The following is a 19,306-nucleotide window of genomic DNA, read 5'->3' as shown; positions in this document are numbered from 1 at the left end:
GACCCATAAGCCTAAAAACAATGTATATTAACCATATTTATGAATGTGATTAAATTAACAAACTGTGGGGGTTGCTGCTTCACACACTAAAACATCTGTTCCTAGTAAGGCATTAACATCAGTATCAGGAAGAGCTTCCCCCTGCACTCGTACAGCTGGAGGAACATTTCTATTATTCTGACAAAATGTCAGAAACAGGATGCCAAAAAGGAGATAATTCAGAATAATGTAAAAATAAAACTAATGATACAATTTAAAAAAACTGTAAACCTCAAGGGATAAGACAAATTCACTTCTCTTTAGCTCAAAGAGATTTTTGTTTCTTTGATAGATGACTGAGGACATATGGCTTTGCAAATGTATGGCTCTGTAGAAACATCTGTTCCAACAGCATGGTAGATGTAATACAAGAGAACAAATTTGTGTAAAGAGATGCAAAAATTGGGATATGTCACTGCATTTACTTTTGTTTACAAGAATGAACACTGTACTATACATTTCTAGTCAGCATTTTCAAAAACACACACCAGTATTTTGCTTTAGTCAACTCAAACTTTAGGCCCATTAATTCACAGTACACTACATTACTGGAAAACAAGAATGAGAATTTAGACTCTCCAGGCACAAAATCTGAACAGTGCTTTTTTCCAAGTAAAAGAACTTTAACACCTTTTACTACTAGCATCCAAAGGGGGATTATCCTCACTACATTTGTTACTGTTTCTAACTGCACATACTTCAGCAACGGATCATGGAAAACCGTCTGAATCTTCAAAAACAAAGAGGAAACTCAATTTTAGTCCCCAAAAGACAGAGCTGTCAGCAACTATGGCAACACCACATTATAAAAGAGCAACTGAAGTCCATTGTATGATTAATAAAATTCAAGTTACAGTACTCAGATTTTGCATCTGAAACTTCCTGATATATTTAAGTGTATTTTTCACTTTTCTACATGTTTATTTTCATTAAACCTCAACATATCTTCCAAAAAAGAAATCTATAATTCATAGGCATTGTGCATTACTGTACCTGATAAATTTGGCTTGGGACTTTTGAGCAGGAGCTGTGACTTGCAGAGAAATCTCCATTAGAGAGTACTACTTGGAGTTTAGCATCTATTTCACTTAGGTGATGATATTCCATTGGTTCAGGTGTGTACCCTTCTCCTGGTATTAGCCAACCAGATACATCTTCCTATAATAAGTTAAGAGAAATGGTTATTTCACATGACCAAAGAAAACGGCTGTTTAAGGCAAATATCAACATATATTACTTCTCAAAGAAATGTTATTTTTAAGAACTAAAATATAGTGAGCTCTCAATCATATGAGTGTAAATCTGAGCTCCCCTGAAATTAATGATGTTCTTCTAGTGTACCTGAGAACAAAATTTCATCTAATAATTGCAAGCATACATTTTTAATTTTTCTTAAACATAACTAATTAGCAATTTTTAAAAAGTGTATGCAAACCTCCTACATTAAAAAAAATCTACATTCTAAAAAACATACATTTATACTGTCATATTTTCATGAATCATTAAAATTTAACAGAAAAAACATACTGCATATGTACAATACAGTTCTGCAGTGATTATAGCTTCTTCTTTCTAAACAAAGGGTTTTTAAATAAGACAAACATGTCCTCATTAAGTTAGAAATCTTCAAATGAAGTCAGTTACCAGAAAGCAAATAAAAAAACTAAACCTCAAACAAATTATTACATGTCAAGAAGTCTATTTAAATCTCAAAAATCTCAGAGACAGTAATCAAATGGAACTCTATCCACAAATATGTCACTGCATAAATAAACAAGAGAAGTTTTAAGTCAAAAGGTAATTTTAAAAAAAGTTTCAAATGATTGAAAATATAGGCTCTGAATAAAGGCTCTCCTTCAAACATAAATACCACCTCATTAATGTAATGTATATGCGAGTTCAAGGGTGTGCATAAGCTTCACATTCAGAAATCAGATGCCACAGCTAGCACACCAGTGTTATCTGATAAGCAGAGTGGGAACAGGACAGAAATAAGCAGAATCAAGACAAAAGACTAGCTGAAGGGGAGAAGAATCATGATGGCCTGCTTTTGTGAATGTCAGGCATACAACTATATGCAAAAACAGTTTAAGTGTTTGTTTAAGTTAGTTTGTTTAAGTTAGTATCTGAATCTTTCCTGTACCATAAAACATCATTTAGGGCACGAACAAGACTCTACCATCTCTATCGTGCTGTTTGCTCAAATAGCTACCTTTCTGTGTTTCTATACAGTAATTTTTTTTTTTTTTTTTTTACAGGGATAGGTCCTTGGCCTATCACTCAACCTCTTTTCATCTGGTCCCTATGCTTTGAGCTTGAGTGGCTCTACTAGGGGTTAGAACTCCCACTGGCACAGTTCTCTGGTCACTGAAACACACAGGCTCTCTCACTGTATTAAGGTGCAGTTCCCAGAGGACACGTGTCTAGTGACACTTTAAACTGGCCATTTAGACACTCAGTTGGGTACCTATGGCAAAATTACACTCTAACATTGGTGTAAATTGACTCAGTGCTTTACTCTGAATTTACAGCAGTGAACTTTACAGTGATATTTAAATCCCAGTTTTGGGGGGTAGATGGGAGGGGAAATCAGGCCTTGAGTGACTAAGCATGAAGAAATCATCAGTTAATTAATGAATCCTTTCAATAAAGGGCCTAATCCTGCAAGCTTTCTGCATATGGAACTCTCTGATTTCAGTAGGAGTTCAGCACTGGGGATTTTGCTGGACTGGAGCCATAATCTTTTGTAGACAAATGGTGCTACACAGAAAAAATGGGTCCATGAAATGACACTGGTAAAGGAAAAAATAACTAAATATAGCTTTCATTTATTACTATAAATAATAAACTGGTATCACTTCAAAGTGACATCTTATAGTAGTTCCGAGGCATTATATTTTATTTAAAAAATGAAACTTAAAATGTTTTAAATGTAAGTAATTGAATAGATTGGTGAAGATTCTTTAAAACCAATCTGTTGTGTAAATCAATTCACTAGAAAGAAAGTCATTAACATGCAGTCTGAGAAAAACATACACATCAGTCCTAATTCAGTGCAATTCATGCCAAAAATAATACCTTGCAAACTCTCACTATTGTCTTTCCCTGATAATATGCACAAATGGATTATATACCACAGGCTAAAATATGAATTACGTAAGAGAATACACATGGAATTAATAGCAACCAAGAGCTGCCAGAAGTCAGAGGAGTCTGCATACTTTTATGATAAAAACCTGAAATAAATCTGAAAAAATTAGAAGAGCATGTCAAACTAAATTCAACAGACAACCACAAATTAGTAGCAACATTTACTGTTCTTTTATAGCAATACATCATGTCCATATAAAAAACAAGAGCCACCTCAACAAGTCAAAAGTTGGTTCTCTAGTGGCTTTTCAGACAAGGATGCATTCCAAAACTAACTGGAGGTGAAGGAAGTTACAAAATCACCTTCTGGAGCCAATTATTGAAAATATCACATCAGGCTGCAGCTTGCTGAGCAAATGAAGAACTGCACGGAAATAAGTACACAACACAACTAGTTCCAGTTTAAAATAGCACGTTACGATGGCAAGATGATGTCTAGAAGCAAGTTCAATACATATATAATTTCTCTTGTACTCTCAAAACAGCCTTAGTGATTTTAAGTTTTTCATAAAAAGAAAACTTCTGAGACTCCTACTGCCAGTTTCCAGTTCATTAAATCAGAACATGCTTTTCCAACAACATAGTAAAGTCTTATTATTATTCTCTTAGAATATTTGAGACAATTTACACTCTTGCAAATTTGATGGTCAAACTATCCTGACAAAGAGCTTTTGAAATGTTTTAAATGATAAGAAATCTCTTTTACAAAGGTTGTAGATCTAAAGGAAAAATCCTATTTGTGTTATTTGACAGTTATCTAGCAGAACTGACTGAATGCACATTTGCTTAATGCAGAATACAATTCAAAGACTAATTATGTAACGTACTTAGGGCATCTGATTTTTGGTTTTAACCAATAAACACAGACAATATATCCCTGGGGTTAAAAAAATGAAGGCTGTGTTTATTGGATAAACACTGGAAAAACAGTGGTAATGGTTACTTGTGTCTAATGTCTTGCCTACATGGAGCCGTAATGAGAACTACAGGGATGTGATTTCTTAAGCATGCTGTGTTGCACATTACTTGGTCCTCATAGGCCCGGTTGGTGCACACTAAAGGTTCCCTAGTGCGCTTTAACATAGTGCTGTTTGAAACTGTACTATGTTAAAATGCACTAGAGAATATTACAAAGAGATTCTCATTATAAGTTATATTATATACATTACTCATTACAGTATATACAATGGAAACACCCAGAAGCCCCTTGATTTTAAACATCTACAAAAAAACTCAAAAACTGCTAAAAAATAAACCCTGAAAAAAACCAAGCTTTAAATATAGTGTGCCAAATTTGTCCTGACTTACATCCCACATAACATCAGTGAAGCCAATGAGATTGGACGGACTGTAAGGGCAGTATGTGCCTGGCAAAGAGCTGGTCTCCCAGGGCGCACCCTAGGTGAGGGACGAGCTTTAAACTCACACAGCCTTTAATCTTCCATCTCTGGCACAGGTTTGGCTGTAGGAGAGAGAGCCCTGCTACTGAGTCTGTGGAAGTCCACACCTTTCAGGGCTATCAAAGATCAAAAAGAAAACCACATACATGAACACATACAAAATTACAGCAAGACTCTCTGAAGGAATTAGCAAGCAATAGACTGGTTCAGCACCCACAAGTAAGTCTCTACTAATAGTTCCAAAGTAATGGTTCAGCATCAGGCCCTCCATTCTCTTGAAGGGAGCCTCAACAGGCTCCCTCAGCTCCCTCAGCAGCTCCTGCCTTCTGCTCAACCCTCTCCAAGAATTGAAGGCTTTGCCTAGAGCAGTTCATTAACCCTCACCAGCCAGTGCCCAAAAGTGTTAATCAGTTCTTGAAACAAGTATCAGAGCCAATTCAAAACAGTCAAGATTAGTCATTATTTTTTGATAATTTCCTCAAAATCTTCCCTACCAAAGGCCTCAGGAAATGCCTAAGTCAGATTATAAATCAAATGTGGGAAAAAATAATCCATCTCTAGGCTGGTCAGGTCTCAAATGACTAAGGAAAGCATTTTCCTTTCTGTTTCCCCATTTTGGCCATAATATTCACATTTGTTTTCCAATGATCATTTAATAAAATAATCCTAAAAATGTCACTCCTATTTTCTGGTGTTTACTGTGTATTAAGTCTGCAGCAATACACAAGCATTTCCTAATGTGAGCTGCTGAAAGTCTGTCACATACAACAGAAAGTCTCTAATAGGTATCCAAACAACATGGTGACTGGTCCCAATATGAGAACCCAGGTAGACTGTTGCATTTCCATGGCCATGCTGCCATCAGAGTTGGTATAAGAAACAGCTAAAGCATTGCTAGGCTGAATCTTCATTATTCATCCTAAACAGGTGACTCCTGATACACAGAAAACCTTTATTAACTATTTTTGAAGTGGTCAAGTCTCTCCGATTTTTAAAACAGGAAACATCTAGAGAGAAGACATAAATCTGCATGTAGCAGAGAATGCCATTCTTCATGTTTAGAAAAGGCATTACTATTTTTGATGTTGCCCTCCAAAAAAACTGTTTAAAAGACTTTCAAGTGAAGGCATTTCTGAATGGGTCTCTCTCAGGTTTTTCTTTTGCTAATGTGAAAAGTGTGTGCTAGAATGTGGAGCATATTAAAAAAAAAAGGGCAGAAGAGGTTTGGGATTTTTCATTCTAAAATGTCATTTTCATGCTGCCAAATCTGTTTCAAGCAGATCTGGCAACATGATCTGGTAGCATGCTCTGAACCATTTTCTGCAGGAATAGTTAACACATTGAGGGAAGGGAAGATTGACTCATAATCTGGTGAACTACACTTTCAAATTTTGTTCTTCTAAAACTCTCCAAATTAAGGATAGAGCAAAAGCATCTTCAACTACCTCAGTTCCTCTGAGCCACAGTAGCAGGCAGACCTCGAAACTTGCACCTAGATTTTCATTAGGCCTCCCCTATTGTTTGTAATTTTAGTATTAATCATTGCACACAGTTGATTAATTACAATAATCAGCATAGCTTTTTAAGCATTTCTCGAAGTTTTTGGCTTCTCAGCCCTATTATGCAGCTCCCAGTCAGACGTAATATAGCTTCCTATCCAGAGATTTTGGTGTGCATATTGGAAGCAAGTATCTGCCTAGTCCACTTCAGAGTTCAGAGAGAGATTACCCATGTAAATGCTGTGTGATGCAAGTTCCTTTCCCAAGGGCCAGCAAAGAAACTGAGAGGCCAGGTCTTGTCTTCTCATTCCTTGCAGGGCAAAGCTCTGAGCCCTTCTTCAGGGATTAAGAAAAAGTGGATACCCTGATGGGCATTGGTTTCAGAAGGTTCTGGTGCTCTGCAGCAACCTGGCTCACTTACAAATAGTGGGAATGTGCAGAGGCTACCCGAAGAACCTGTGTTCACTTCCAATCCCAATCTCCACCTGAGCACAAAGTGAATGAGTGAGTTTTGTTCATCTTTTGTCCTACCAAACTAGCCCAGTCTGTTTCCTAAAGTCAGCCAACTTACAAATCAACCAATTTACAAAGCTTTCTGGAAACACATTTCCAAGAAGACTTTGTACAGTGCCTGCAATATAAGGTCTTTAATCACAAAGAATGCTTTGTTTGAAAGGTAAATTTCCCTTCTAAAATAATTTGCAATGGATGGAATACAGCTCTGTATTCACACCATACATATTATTGTAATAATCTTTGTACACAGTATGCCTTAATAAGGTACCATTTGAAAACTCATAATTTGCTGGTCAGTACAGTCCTGATAAAACATGTGTGCAACATTGTATGGGAAGTTATAAGCTTCCCCTGTATTCCCCAAACCACACAGCTCTGCCCAGGCAGAAGTCATGTCCGTCATAGACAAAGGAAGGAATGTGTGCTTGCCTTAATCTGCATTTAAGGAGTAAACAGAGTCATCAAGCAGGAAAGAAAAACAAAGGAAATTCAAATACGTGAGAAAACCAGTGGGGAATATCCTTCCAGATAAACTCTTTATCTCCTGGTTCTCAGCTGGAAATGTTTTTCAACATTCCAGAACGTTTCAAGAAAAACTATAAAAGGGAGGGACAAACAGCCCAAAGCACCACTCTCTCTCTCTCTCTCTGCTCATTTCATTCTCCACATCTGAGAAGACAAAAGGAAACAGCGGTTGGACTTTGGGAGTGGGGTCCTGACCTGAGAGTTGGTCAGTAATCTGCTGGAGCATGTGGTGAGAAAGTTTGCTTTGCAACTAAGATAGTTTGTTAAGTAGATATTATTAGGTGTTTTATCTTTATTTTTCTTGTTACCATTTCTGGCTTTTATGCCTCATTACTCACAGTCACTTAAAATATCTTTGTAGTTAATAAACTTATTTTACTATTTTATCTAACCAAGTGTGCTTAAATTGGAGTGTCTGGGTACTCTATTCAAAACAAGATGGCTTATTATTTCCTTAAAAGAATAATCAGCTTCATATGTTTGTCCTGTCCAGGAGATGGCTGGGCAGTAAACAACATATATTTCTGGGGGAAGATCCCAGACTGGGGGTGGGTTGAGGTCACTATGCAGTACAACCAAGGGGCTGGTGAGAGCCAGGGTGTAGATGGCCAGCTGCATTTACACGTAGACACTCAGGAGGTGGCTTGCATGCCAGAAGGTTGTTTGTGAGCGGCCCAGATAGGAACTACTACAGTAAAACACTGTAGGGCACCCAATGTTGCAGGACAGGCGTGACAAATCCCCCTACTGATCTGGATTATGGCCTGGTATGTCGCAACAACATTACACTATTAGAAATATAAGGCATTATAATGTTTCGATGGTACAACACAGCAAAATACTGTTAGAAAGTTCCTGGCTTATAAACTTCAACACAGTTATACCTCTGGACATTGCTTAATCTCAACCTCACTCCCATTCAATTGATGGTATTAGGACAGTATATGCTTATAACTTCTATGGTGATCCCATCACAAATGGATATAACATTGTTGTCTTCCTTACCCATAACGCTTGTTGAGCAATGAACATAACATGGTGTGCACCTAATGCAGTCATATTCAACTTTAGGGAAATTGATGGTAATGTGTTACCAGAACAAAAGATGGCACAATAGTTTACAGTACTCAGCTAAATTTTTTAAAAGTAGTAGAATCTGATACTATTAAGAGATGAAAAACACTGTTCGCTGATTTCTCAATCATATATTAACTTTGAAACTTTACATTTAAAAAAATTACAGAAGCTAAACAAAGAGTAAATAGTGTAAATCACACTTTTTCCCTTAAACCCACTATCTTAAATCTGTAGTAAAACCTGAAAAGAAAGACAAAGCTAGAGATTTACAGTTTGATAATTGGGTCAGACTAGTGGGCCATCTAGCCCAATGTCCCATCTTCCAATGCTGGCCAGTGCCAGATGCTTCAGAAAGAATGAACAAGGCACTTTATCGAGTGATCTAGTCTCAGCTTCGGGCAATCAGAGGTTTAGGGACACCCAGAGTGTGGGGTTGCATCCATGGCTATCTTGGCTAATAGTCATTGATGGACCTAGCCTCTGTGAACTTACCTAATTCTTTTTTGAGCCCAGTTATACTTTAGACCTTCACAACATCCCCTGGCAACAATTTTCACCGGGTGATTGTGTTGTGTGAAGAAGTACTCACCTGACACTTTTTAATTTCATTGGGTGACCCCTGTTTTTTGTGAAGATGTAAATAACACACTTTTCCCACATCATTCATGATTTTATAGAGCTCTATCCTATCCCCCCTTAGTTGTCTCTTTTCTAAGCTGAACAGCCCTAGTCTTTTTAACCTCTTCTTGTATGAAAACCGTTCCGTACCCATAATAATTTTTGTTGCCCTTTTCTGTACTTTTTCCAATTCTAATACATCTTTTTTGAGATTAGGCAATCAGAACTAGGTGCAGTATGTAAGGGGTAGGTATACCATGGGTTTACATAGTGGCATTATGATATTTTCTGTCTTCTTATCTATCCCCTTCCTAATGGTTCCTAACATGGTTAGGTTTTTTGATTGCCACTGCACATTGAGCAGATATTGTCAGAGAACAATCCACAATAACTCCAAGATCTCTTTCTTGAGTGGTAACTGCTAATACAGACCCCATCACTTTGTATGCATAGGTTAAATTATGTATTCCAATATGCATTACTTTGCACTTACCAACACTGAATTTCATCTGCCATTTGTTGCCCTGTCACCCAGTTTTGTGAGACTCTTTTGTGACTCTTCACGGTTTGCTTTGGACTTTGATTTTGTATCATCTGCAAGCTTTGAGGTAAACTCACTGTTTACCTCCTTTGCCACATCATAAACATCCATGGAAGTCCACTCATGACTCAGCGCAAATTAAAATCATCATACCTCAATGCCTTGAAGTTCACTGCCATTGTCTTCTATATCTTTCAACAGTTCAACCAATCTTTTCTTCTCTTCTGCTAGCATAACCAGTTGGCTCCCTGAACCCTTTGCCAGCTGAAGTATTTATGGATAGAAAGCATTAAAAATAAAACAATAAAACTGGGTTTGCTCACAATGCTGATAATGGAAAACAAGTTTTAATTTCTGTGCTACTAGTTAAAACCTAAAATGTAGCTGATCGAAACCACTCACAAATCTAGTGGCCTGTAAGAAGTAAATTAATATTCTTATTCCTGTTCATGGCACAGAAGTGTGCATACATCAAAAACCTCTACCACATCTGGCAACCTTGTTGCAGAGAATGTTAGCAGATGGGTCAAGAACTAAATGATGCATGGAAAGTAAACTGCCCTCTGTCAGCAGTAAAGTGCTCCTCTCCATCAGGGTTGAGAAATACTGGCTGAATGGTATAGGACACGTTGCTGTGCCATAGCCTTGGCAATAACTGTTCTGTAGATAGAGAATTTCAAGTCATTCAGTGTCCACCCATTATTTTTTAAGAACACCAAACATCATTTTTTCTTTTTTTAGAAACAGGTTATAAAGAAGTACTTGTCTACAAAATGTATGGGCTGTGGCCAGGCACAGACTGGAAAACATAAACTTTCTCATTGTTATATGACCATCTAAAAGCAAATGGGGAAATGGGGACCTAATTTGCAAATTTAGGCAACCAGTGAAGGATGAATACTGAGCAGCACTTTGCAATGAGCAACAAATTTTTGTAGTATAATGTTCATTTAATCCTGATTAACTTTTACAGAGTTAATAATGGGACGTGTCTTGATCAAGAAACCAACCTATTTGTAGAAGTGTGTATACACTGTCATTTTTTTTTTTTTGGCAATGCATTTAGTATACATGAGTAACTCCCTAATCTTTTAGTAATTTTAGGCCTTAACACATACCTCGATGTTCTTTTTAATAAAATCTTGAGTATTTTTACTTCTGGTGTCACTTTTATGGTGTGTTTTTCCTGTTACTTTCAGTGAGCCACTTGTTTCAATTTCATTTAGATGGTCTGTAGTTAAAAAAAAAACAGTTGCAAAAATGTGACTGTTGCCTCTCCAATAGACAAAATCAATAATTACTATTTTCATTATTATTTATTATATTTATAGTATTGGAAGTATTACTTATATTTACCATTAGAAACTATTATCATAACCATTTCAACAGTTAAATGTGGTAAATGCAAGTTGTTCAGGGTGCCCATTTAGCAAAGTTATTTCTTATATAAGATTATAGTTTTGTGAAGGCCAAAATATTTTTTATGGAGATCTGACCTCAAAAATGTTAAACACATTGCCATGATTTTAAACCCATTCTTTTTAAACCTCTTACTGTTTGAACTATATCACCAGTATTAGATAAATTAAGTGGTGATTTTTTGGGAAAGCATGCAACTGTTTGGGGATATTTCAAGCAGATTTCTTAAATGAAACAGCTGAAAAACAGATGAGGTCTTTGATGTTTTACAGTCCCTTGTTGTAACAATTTTTGTTTTAAAACTCACCTTAAATCTCTGCAAGTTATGAAACGAACATGGTTTCTTAGTAACAGTCTTAAATATATTATGTGTGATCATTACATTTAAAGATATATTCTTATAAACAGATCAGATTATTTAGAAAGTAGCACACTGAACATTTAATTCACCCTCAAGCTATTTTCAGATTTAATGTTTTCTGAATAGTTTCTCCAAAGGCCATATGAAAAGACAATATATGGTATGTGCCATTCAGAGATTTCTAATAATTTTAAAGTGGTAATTCTTTCATGACTTTGGAATGATCCAGATTCCCAACATTTATAAATGACAAAACTAAACAATCACATTTAATGTCCTACAAATCTCACAAATTGATCTGTTCTCCTGCATGCATAATAGTTCTCTCTTTTTTTTTCTTTGATCCTGGGGTTAGACACAAGTTTGGGGATTATTTGATTATAAAACTAGAATGTGCTTATCATTGGATTTATAAAAAGATTAACTATCGCAGCCTCTAGGAGCACATACATTACATTTAAAAGTATCCAAGTTAAAGAATATGCAATCTGACCAAAAAAGGCAATTAAAAGAAAGATCACTGGATCATAAAAGATGTTCTACCCACTCCTCCACACAGAAGTCTTAGTGTATGTCTACACTACGAAATTAAATCGATTTTATAGAAGTCGATTTTTAGACATCTATTTTATACAGTCGATTGTGTATGTCCCCACTAAGCGTATTAAGTTGGCAGAGTGCATCCTCACTACCGTGGCTAGCATCAACTTATGGAGCAGTGCACAGTGGGTAGCTATCCCACAATTCCCGCAGTCTCTGCCACCCATTGGAATTCTGGGTTGAGCTCCCAATGGCTGATGGGGCAAAAACATTGTCGTGGGTGGTTTTAGGTACATGTCATCAGTTGCCCCTCCCTCTGTGAAAGCAACGGCTATCAATTGTTTCGCGCCTTTTTTCCTGGGTTACCCATGCAGATGCCATACCACAGCAAGCATGGAGCCCACTCAGCTCACCATCACGCACTTTAAAAGCTCACGGCGCTGTTTGCTGACTAGGTCAGACCTCAGCACAACCAACATTCCCATTTTTATTGCTGCTTCCTGTGTGTGCCATAATATCTGTGAGAGTAAGGGGGAAACATTTATGGCGGGATGGGAGGTTGAGGCAAATCGTCTGGCATCCAATTTTGAGCAGCCAGGCACCAGGGCAATTAGAAGAGAACAGGAAGGCATGCTGCGCATCAGAGAGGCTTTGAAAACCAGCTTCATGACTGGCCAGGATACAGTGTGACAGTTGTGTGTGTTTCTCCTTGATGCAAACCTGCCCCCTTTGTTGATTTTAATTCCCTGTAAGCCAACCACCCTCCTGCTTTCGAAATAAAGTAACTATTGTTTTGAAACCACGCATTCTTTCTTTATTAATTAAAAAAAATGAGATCATGGATAAGGTAGCCCAGGTGAGGTGGGGAAGGAGGGAAGGACACGGCCTCATTGCTTATTGTAGCCACACTAAAAATCAAACTGTTGAATGATAGCCTTCTGTTGCTTGGGCCATCCTCTGGAGTGGAGTGGCTGGGTGCCCAGAGCCTTCCTCCCACCCCCACATTCTTGGGCGTCTGGGTGAGGAGGTTATGGAACATAGGGAGGAGGGTAGGCGGTTATACAGTGGATGTAGCGGGGGTCTGTGCTCTTGCTGCTCAGCATTGTGTCCTGCCTCCGCTCTTAGTGCTCACTTAATTCTTTCCTGGCCTCTGCCACTGAATGCTTCCATGCATTAAATTGTGCCCTATCAGTGCGAGAGGACTGCATGAGCTCGGAAAACGTAATTGCGAGTGCGTTTTTTTCTCATTCTAATCTGCAATAACCTCAGGGACAGAGATAATAGAGGGAGCATAGAAACAATCTACACTCTATGATTCTGGTGAGACTGCATGGTCACCTGTGCTGCTGAGTGCTGCTGAGTTCGCCACGCTGATCAAACAGGAAATTAAATTCAAAAGTTCCCGGAGCTTTTCTTGTGTACCTGGTTAGTGCATCGCAGTTCAAAGTGCTGTCCAGAGTGGTCACAGAGCACTCTGGAATAGCTCCCAGAGGTCAGTACCATTAATTTGTGTCCACACTACCCAAATTCGACCCAGCAAGGTCGATTTTAGCGCTAAACCCCTCATTGGGCGAGGAGTACAGAAGTCGATTTTAAGAGCCCTTTAAGTCGACAGAATGGGGTTGGTTATGTGGACGCATTCATTTTAAAATCAACCTAACGTGGCTAAACTCAACCTAACCCCATAGTGTAGACCAAGCCTTGGTATATACAGAGGCTGTGCAATGTTCTTTATGGTCAAACAAACTCTGGCTGTGCAAATACCAATGAAGGAGGTGAATTCCCAAGTGGAGGGTCTCCCCCTTGAAGAAAAATTGCCTCCAACCCACCAGGGTTCAAATCTAGGGCCTATTAGGAAAAAGCATCCCAAACTATCTTAATTACTATCACAGAGCATAGGAGAGACATTACCTTGAAGCTAACCAGGAACCAGAGTATGCAGGGTTTTATAGATAAAAATGAACACTTTGCATTGCATCCTGAAGCCAATCCAGTCTATGAGCACAGGTGTAATAAGCGTCACATAAGAAACACCGCTTAACACCGCATTCTGTGCTAGCCGAAGTCTGAATGGCCTCAAAGGTAGACTCACATAGAACATCTAATGCAGAATGACAGAGACATGGATAATTGTGGCAAGGAATGCATCAAAGAGGAAAGACTGCAACCTGATGTCTGGACCAGAGGAAAGAGACTATGGCCCCAATCGAGCAGAGCATGAAACTGGATTAAATGTAAAATAAAGCACATAAATAGTCCCATTAATGGGACTACGCAAGTATTTATAGTCAAGCACAGCCTTCTCTGCTTTACTGGCTCAAGGCTTATTTTGGCTCCTACCTGGGAACCCAAGTAGCAGCCAAGAATGCAACAGACCTCAAGATTACAAACCAATCCACAATAACAAGAAGCCTAAGTAGAAACAGCAAATATCACCTCCTCCTTAGTGCGTTCCCACCCCCCACAAACACACACCTCATCTCTCCTGTTGTGAATGATCTCTAGCCAAGTCCCTCTCATCCAATCCCCCATCTTGGCCAGTCACCAAGAAACCAGGTTACTTTGAATCACATAATATGCTTGCAGAGCTGAGCATCACTGGCATACTGGTGGCAACGGCAACTTAAAACATTTCACTACTGCCCAAGTGGTCATGTACACATGCTGAAAATAACCTTTTGAGTAAATGAGCAACGGTCTAATGCCACCCACTGGAATCTCATACAGATGGAAGAATACAGACACTGAAACACAACTCAATCTGGACTGATGCCTGCCACAATAATGACAGGTTTAAGAGTAGCAGTCGTGTTAGTCTGTATCCATCAAAAGAACAGGAGTACTTGTGGCATCTTAGAGACTAACAAATTTATTTGAGCATAAATTTTTGTGGGCTACAGCCCACTTCTTCGGATGCATAAAATGGAACATATAAGAAGAGTATATATATACATACAGCGAAGATGCCATACCAGCTCTAAGAGGCTAATTAATTAAGATGACTTGTTATCAGCAGGAAAAAAACTTTTGTAGTGATAATCAAGATGGTCAATTACAGACAGTTGACAAGAGGTGTAAGGACAGTTATCATAAGGAAATAGATTCAAGTAGTGTAATGACTCCGCAATTCCCAGTCTCTATTCAAACCAGAGTTAATGGTATCTAATTTGCAAATCAATTCAAGCTCAGCAGTTTCTCGTTGGAGTCTGTTTTTGAAGTCTTTCTGTTGCAAAATTGCCACCTTCAGGTCTGTTACTGGCCAGAGAGGTTGAAGTATTCTCAATAGTGCCACAATAGTATCATAAGCAATAGCATCTAAACAACAGACAAACCTAAAAGAACTAGCAAGGATGTCTGATCTTTGTCAGGAGATCCTCAAACATCAAGACAAGTGCAGTCTGTACCATAATCAGTTTAATAGAAAACAAAACAAAAACAAAAAAACACTAAACTAAAGGAGATTAAGGAAGTCTGAAGATGTCAAACAGGCCCAGAGAACCCTGACCCAAAATAGGAACATCAGAGACTGGGTAATACTGCATTTTGCATCAACTGCCAGATTTGAGAGATGGTTTCTTGAGCATAGGCCTAATAATTGTACACGTAAGGGAAGATGATGCCTCATAGTAAGTGATGTATTCAAGCTGTCAGGGCCTGATTAAATTCACTTTAGTTACTTAAAGAACTAGCTGAAGCAATATCTGAAGCATTAGCAATTATCTTTGAGAACTCATGGAGGACAGGTGAGGTGCCAGAGGACTGGAGAGGGACAAACATAGTACCTATCTTTCAAAAGAGAAACAAAGAGGACCTGAGAATTACAGACCAGTCAGCCTAACTGGAACAAATTATTAAACAATCAATTTGTTGTAAGCACCCAGAGGATAACAGGATTATAAGGAATAACCACCATGGACTGGTCAAGAACAAATCATACAAAACCAACCTAATTTCCTTCTTTGACAGAGTTACTGGCCCAGTGAATTGGGGGGAAGCAGTACAGGTGATATATCTTGATTTCAGTAAGGCTTTAGACACAGTTCCACGTGACATTCTCAAAAGCAAACTAGAGAAATATGATCTAGATAAAATTACTATAAGGCTGGAGAACAACTATTTGAAAGACCATACTCAAAAGTGTAGTTATCAATGGTTTGATCAAACTAGGTGGCAGATAGTATATAGCTGGATTCCACATGGGAGTGGAAAGTATGCTTATAAAATCTGCAGATGACATCAAGTTGAGAGGGGTTTCAAGCCCTTTGGAGGACAGGATAAGAATTCAAAATGACCTTGAAAACTGGAGAATTGGTCTGAATTCAACAAGATGACATTCAATAAAAACAAGTGGAGGTTACAGTGCCTCACAAACTGAATATGAATCAACACCATGATGCAATTGCAAAGGCGGCTAATATTCTGGGATGTTTTAACAGGAGCATCATATGTAAGACACAGGAGGTAATTGCCCTGCTCTACTCAGCACTGGTGAAGCCACAGTGGGAGTATTTTGGGCACCACACTTCAGGAAATATCTGGACAAATTGGAGAGAATCCAGAGGAGAACAACAAAAATGAGAAAAGCTTTAGAAAGCCTGACCTAGGAAGAAATGTTAAAAAAAAAATGGGCATATTTAGTCATGAAAAAAGAAGACTGAGGGGGGACCTGCTAAAAGTCTTCAGACATGTTCAGGGCTGTTATAAAGAGGATGGTGATCAATTGTTCTCTATGTCCACTGGAATTAGGACAAGAAGTAAAGATTTTAATCTACAGCAAGGAAGATTTATGTTCGATATTAAAACTCTGGAATAGGCTTCCATGGAGGTTGTGGAATCACCATCATTGAGTTTTAAGAACAGGTTAGACAAATACCTGTCACAGATGGTCTAGGTTTTAACTGGTGGTGCCTCAGTGCAGGGCCTGGACTTGATACTTCTAGAAGACTCTTTTAGCTACACATTTCTACGATCCTATGATTATCAGCATTAGATTAATAACAGAGATACATTTTATACAATTTCCAAAAAGAACCACATTGTTGATAAACTCCTAATTTTTTCAGTCAGAGTGTAAGCTTGTATTACCTATTTATATTACATACATTATGGGTTATGTTATGTTTCCAACATCTATTTGGCACACAATGCTTCCCTTTCAGCCTTGATGTTTTGGAACATTTTACTCATTCAAATCCAGAATACAAAAGCTCATTACATAATTATAGGACTGTAATAAGGGCTTACCCTGTACAGCCTGCTTTTCATTGCGGCCGTAATCTTCTGAATTAATTTGTGTGTGAAATACTGAAATAAATATTTCATCTTCTTCAGAATGGGAAGGATCTGTTAATTAGAAGTGTACTGAATAATTGCTGAATATTTATTTAAAGCAGATTTTTGTGACTTAACAGTATGATTTATATACATTTCTCCAAGTTTGATACACAAGAGTCATAGAAGTTTATTATTGGTTTTCTTCAAGTAGTTACAACAATACAATAAAACATTTTACAAGAGATAGAATAGATGGAGCAAAAGAAAAGATGAGAGGTGAGTAAGAGAGTCAATCTGTGAGTAAAAGAATCATTATGAACAAGGGCAAGTAAGATTGGAAGAAAATATCAAAATGTATACCACTTCTGATGTGTCTATGAAGTCTGATAGAGGTTTTGAGTAAATGGGATTACACATTTATTTTTTCTTCTGTTGCATTTGCAGGCTTCTATAGGGCTGGTAATTATACATAAGTGATACAGCCTAAGGACAAAATGTTCAAAAGCTTCAGTAGACATGAATAGCCATTTGGGGAATCATCTAGCGGTTCAATTTAAAGTTAAGTGCCCAAGGGATTTTCACAGCGGGTGTCTAGCTGTGCCCAAGTTGTCAGAAATCCAACTGGCCTCTGTCAGGAGTGTGATCTGGGAGAAATGGGAGCCAAACATCCCAGTGCTTCAGAGCTGCTTTAAATACTCCAAGTGTTAGTAAGGCTCCTGGCAAGAATTAGCCAGGGAGTGCAGGTTAAGGAGAAGCCCCTCACTGGCTGCTCTGCAATCTGTGCACACTTAAAGAGCATATACTGTAAGGATTCCCCATACATTTGAGAGCTATAACTAATATGAACTAAACAAATTAATACTATCCTTCTCAACTGAAAGCATGATGATGATTGTCATTTAGCAACAACTGAATGAGAGTTTTATAGCTGCAAAGTCTAATTTCTGCCACAATTAGGGCAAATGTGTTTCTGCGGCTAAAGAGGTTGAGACACAAGTGGATGGATATAAGTGATTTTGTAGATGTAGCTAGCATCTGATACTCTAATAACTCTTTTCAAAAGAGACCATTTTCAAACCATTTTCCTTGCATCATTTGTTGTCATCAAATAAAATAAAAGCTAAATATTCAAGCGCTAAAAGACAAAGTTAATTTTGTTCAGTTCTTTATTTTCAACCAGGGAAAGTTCCTCTGCTGCCAATCATACAAAATGACCTGATGAACGAAAAATGTTAACATTCTACATAAAAGCTTGAGGCAAGGAGGACCCTGGAAAATATCTACACTATGCACAGAGCTGTCCTGGTGCCATGCACCAAAATCCACATGACCCATACAGCAGTAGTTACCTTTGAAAAGAAAAAGGAAGTGCAGTGTGGAGTTTGTTAAGAATAACCTCATAAACAAATTTTCTTTCCATATTTTAAAGGTTAAGAGACCTAGTATTCTTTTTATTAGATGCTGACACCTACTGGACAGTTTTAAATTACTGTAAAGCTGATTTGTAAATCTTGTGATTTTTGCCCCTGAACAGTAAACTAAATAAATGTTATGCAGTTATTGATGTAAAAATCCTCTTCTCCTGTGTATACTTCTTTACCATTTTCAAAAAGTCCAACACAGAATGGTATAATTCAGTTATAAAACTACACAAAGTCACAACAGGTCTGACGTTAATGGTCAGACAACTATACAAAAAACCTTTCTGATAGAAAGATGATTCTAAGTAAAGATTCTCTCATTAAATTTTGTAACAGCCAATAATATAATATTTTTAAGTTTGGAGTGCATGAGGTGGTGAGAATCAAAATTCTACCTACAACTTTTGGTAATTCTTTTATTTAAGAGGTTGAAATACTTTCTTAGATTACAGAGGTCAAAAATTTGTACTCCAAGAAATCTTTCCCCAACCAAAAAGAAAAAGTCTGTGTTTAAAAGCTGAACAAAACAATTAATAAATTTGAGAGCAGTATAAGCATTGCCAAAGTAATTCGGTGCAAAGCACAGTCAAAATTAAAGGTGGTAAGAGCAAAGCAGGTGTATTTGCTGCATTTTAAATGCAAAAGTGTTATTTTTTAATTATTCTTTGCAACAACGCTGCATAGCCAACTAACCCGCAGAACGCTGTATGTGACTTCAAAAAGTTGCCTGACCTTGGATTTAATAACCAGAATGTTAAAATTCATTAAGATATATTTTTGAAACTCTGAACCTGATTATTGTTGCAATCAGAGGTTTACTTAGCGTGCTATACGATAGCATCTCAAAGCACTGGAATTCCAGTTCCATTTGAAATGTTCAGGAGTAGCCAGGTAAAGAGTGTTATAGGCTGTGGGTTAAATATCCT

The 19,306-nt window shown here is 37.7% G+C and overlaps 1 protein-coding gene across 2 annotated transcripts in view; it reads right to left on the bottom strand.

Annotated features, from left to right (window-relative positions):
* Nucleotides 1-19,306, bottom strand: part of FSIP1 (fibrous sheath interacting protein 1) — a 597,082-nt gene that overhangs the window by 135,244 nt on the left and 442,532 nt on the right. For both annotated transcript variants that reach the window (XM_050954839.1, XM_050954838.1), the window contains 4 exons: nt 16,930-17,028; nt 10,484-10,596; nt 9,519-9,629; nt 1,033-1,197 (listed from right to left, as the gene is read on the bottom strand). In XM_050954839.1, coding sequence (XP_050810796.1) covers nt 1,033-1,197; nt 9,519-9,629; nt 10,484-10,596; nt 16,930-17,028 — 488 coding nt within the window. The remainder of the gene's footprint in view (nt 1-1,032; nt 1,198-9,518; nt 9,630-10,483; nt 10,597-16,929; nt 17,029-19,306) is intronic.

Source organism: Gopherus flavomarginatus, chromosome 5 (assembly GCF_025201925.1).
Source record: "Gopherus flavomarginatus isolate rGopFla2 chromosome 5, rGopFla2.mat.asm, whole genome shotgun sequence".
Taxonomy (NCBI): domain Eukaryota; kingdom Metazoa; phylum Chordata; order Testudines; family Testudinidae; genus Gopherus; species Gopherus flavomarginatus.
Note: the sequence above shows the minus strand (reverse complement) of the source record. Positions and strands in the feature narration are given on the sequence as shown.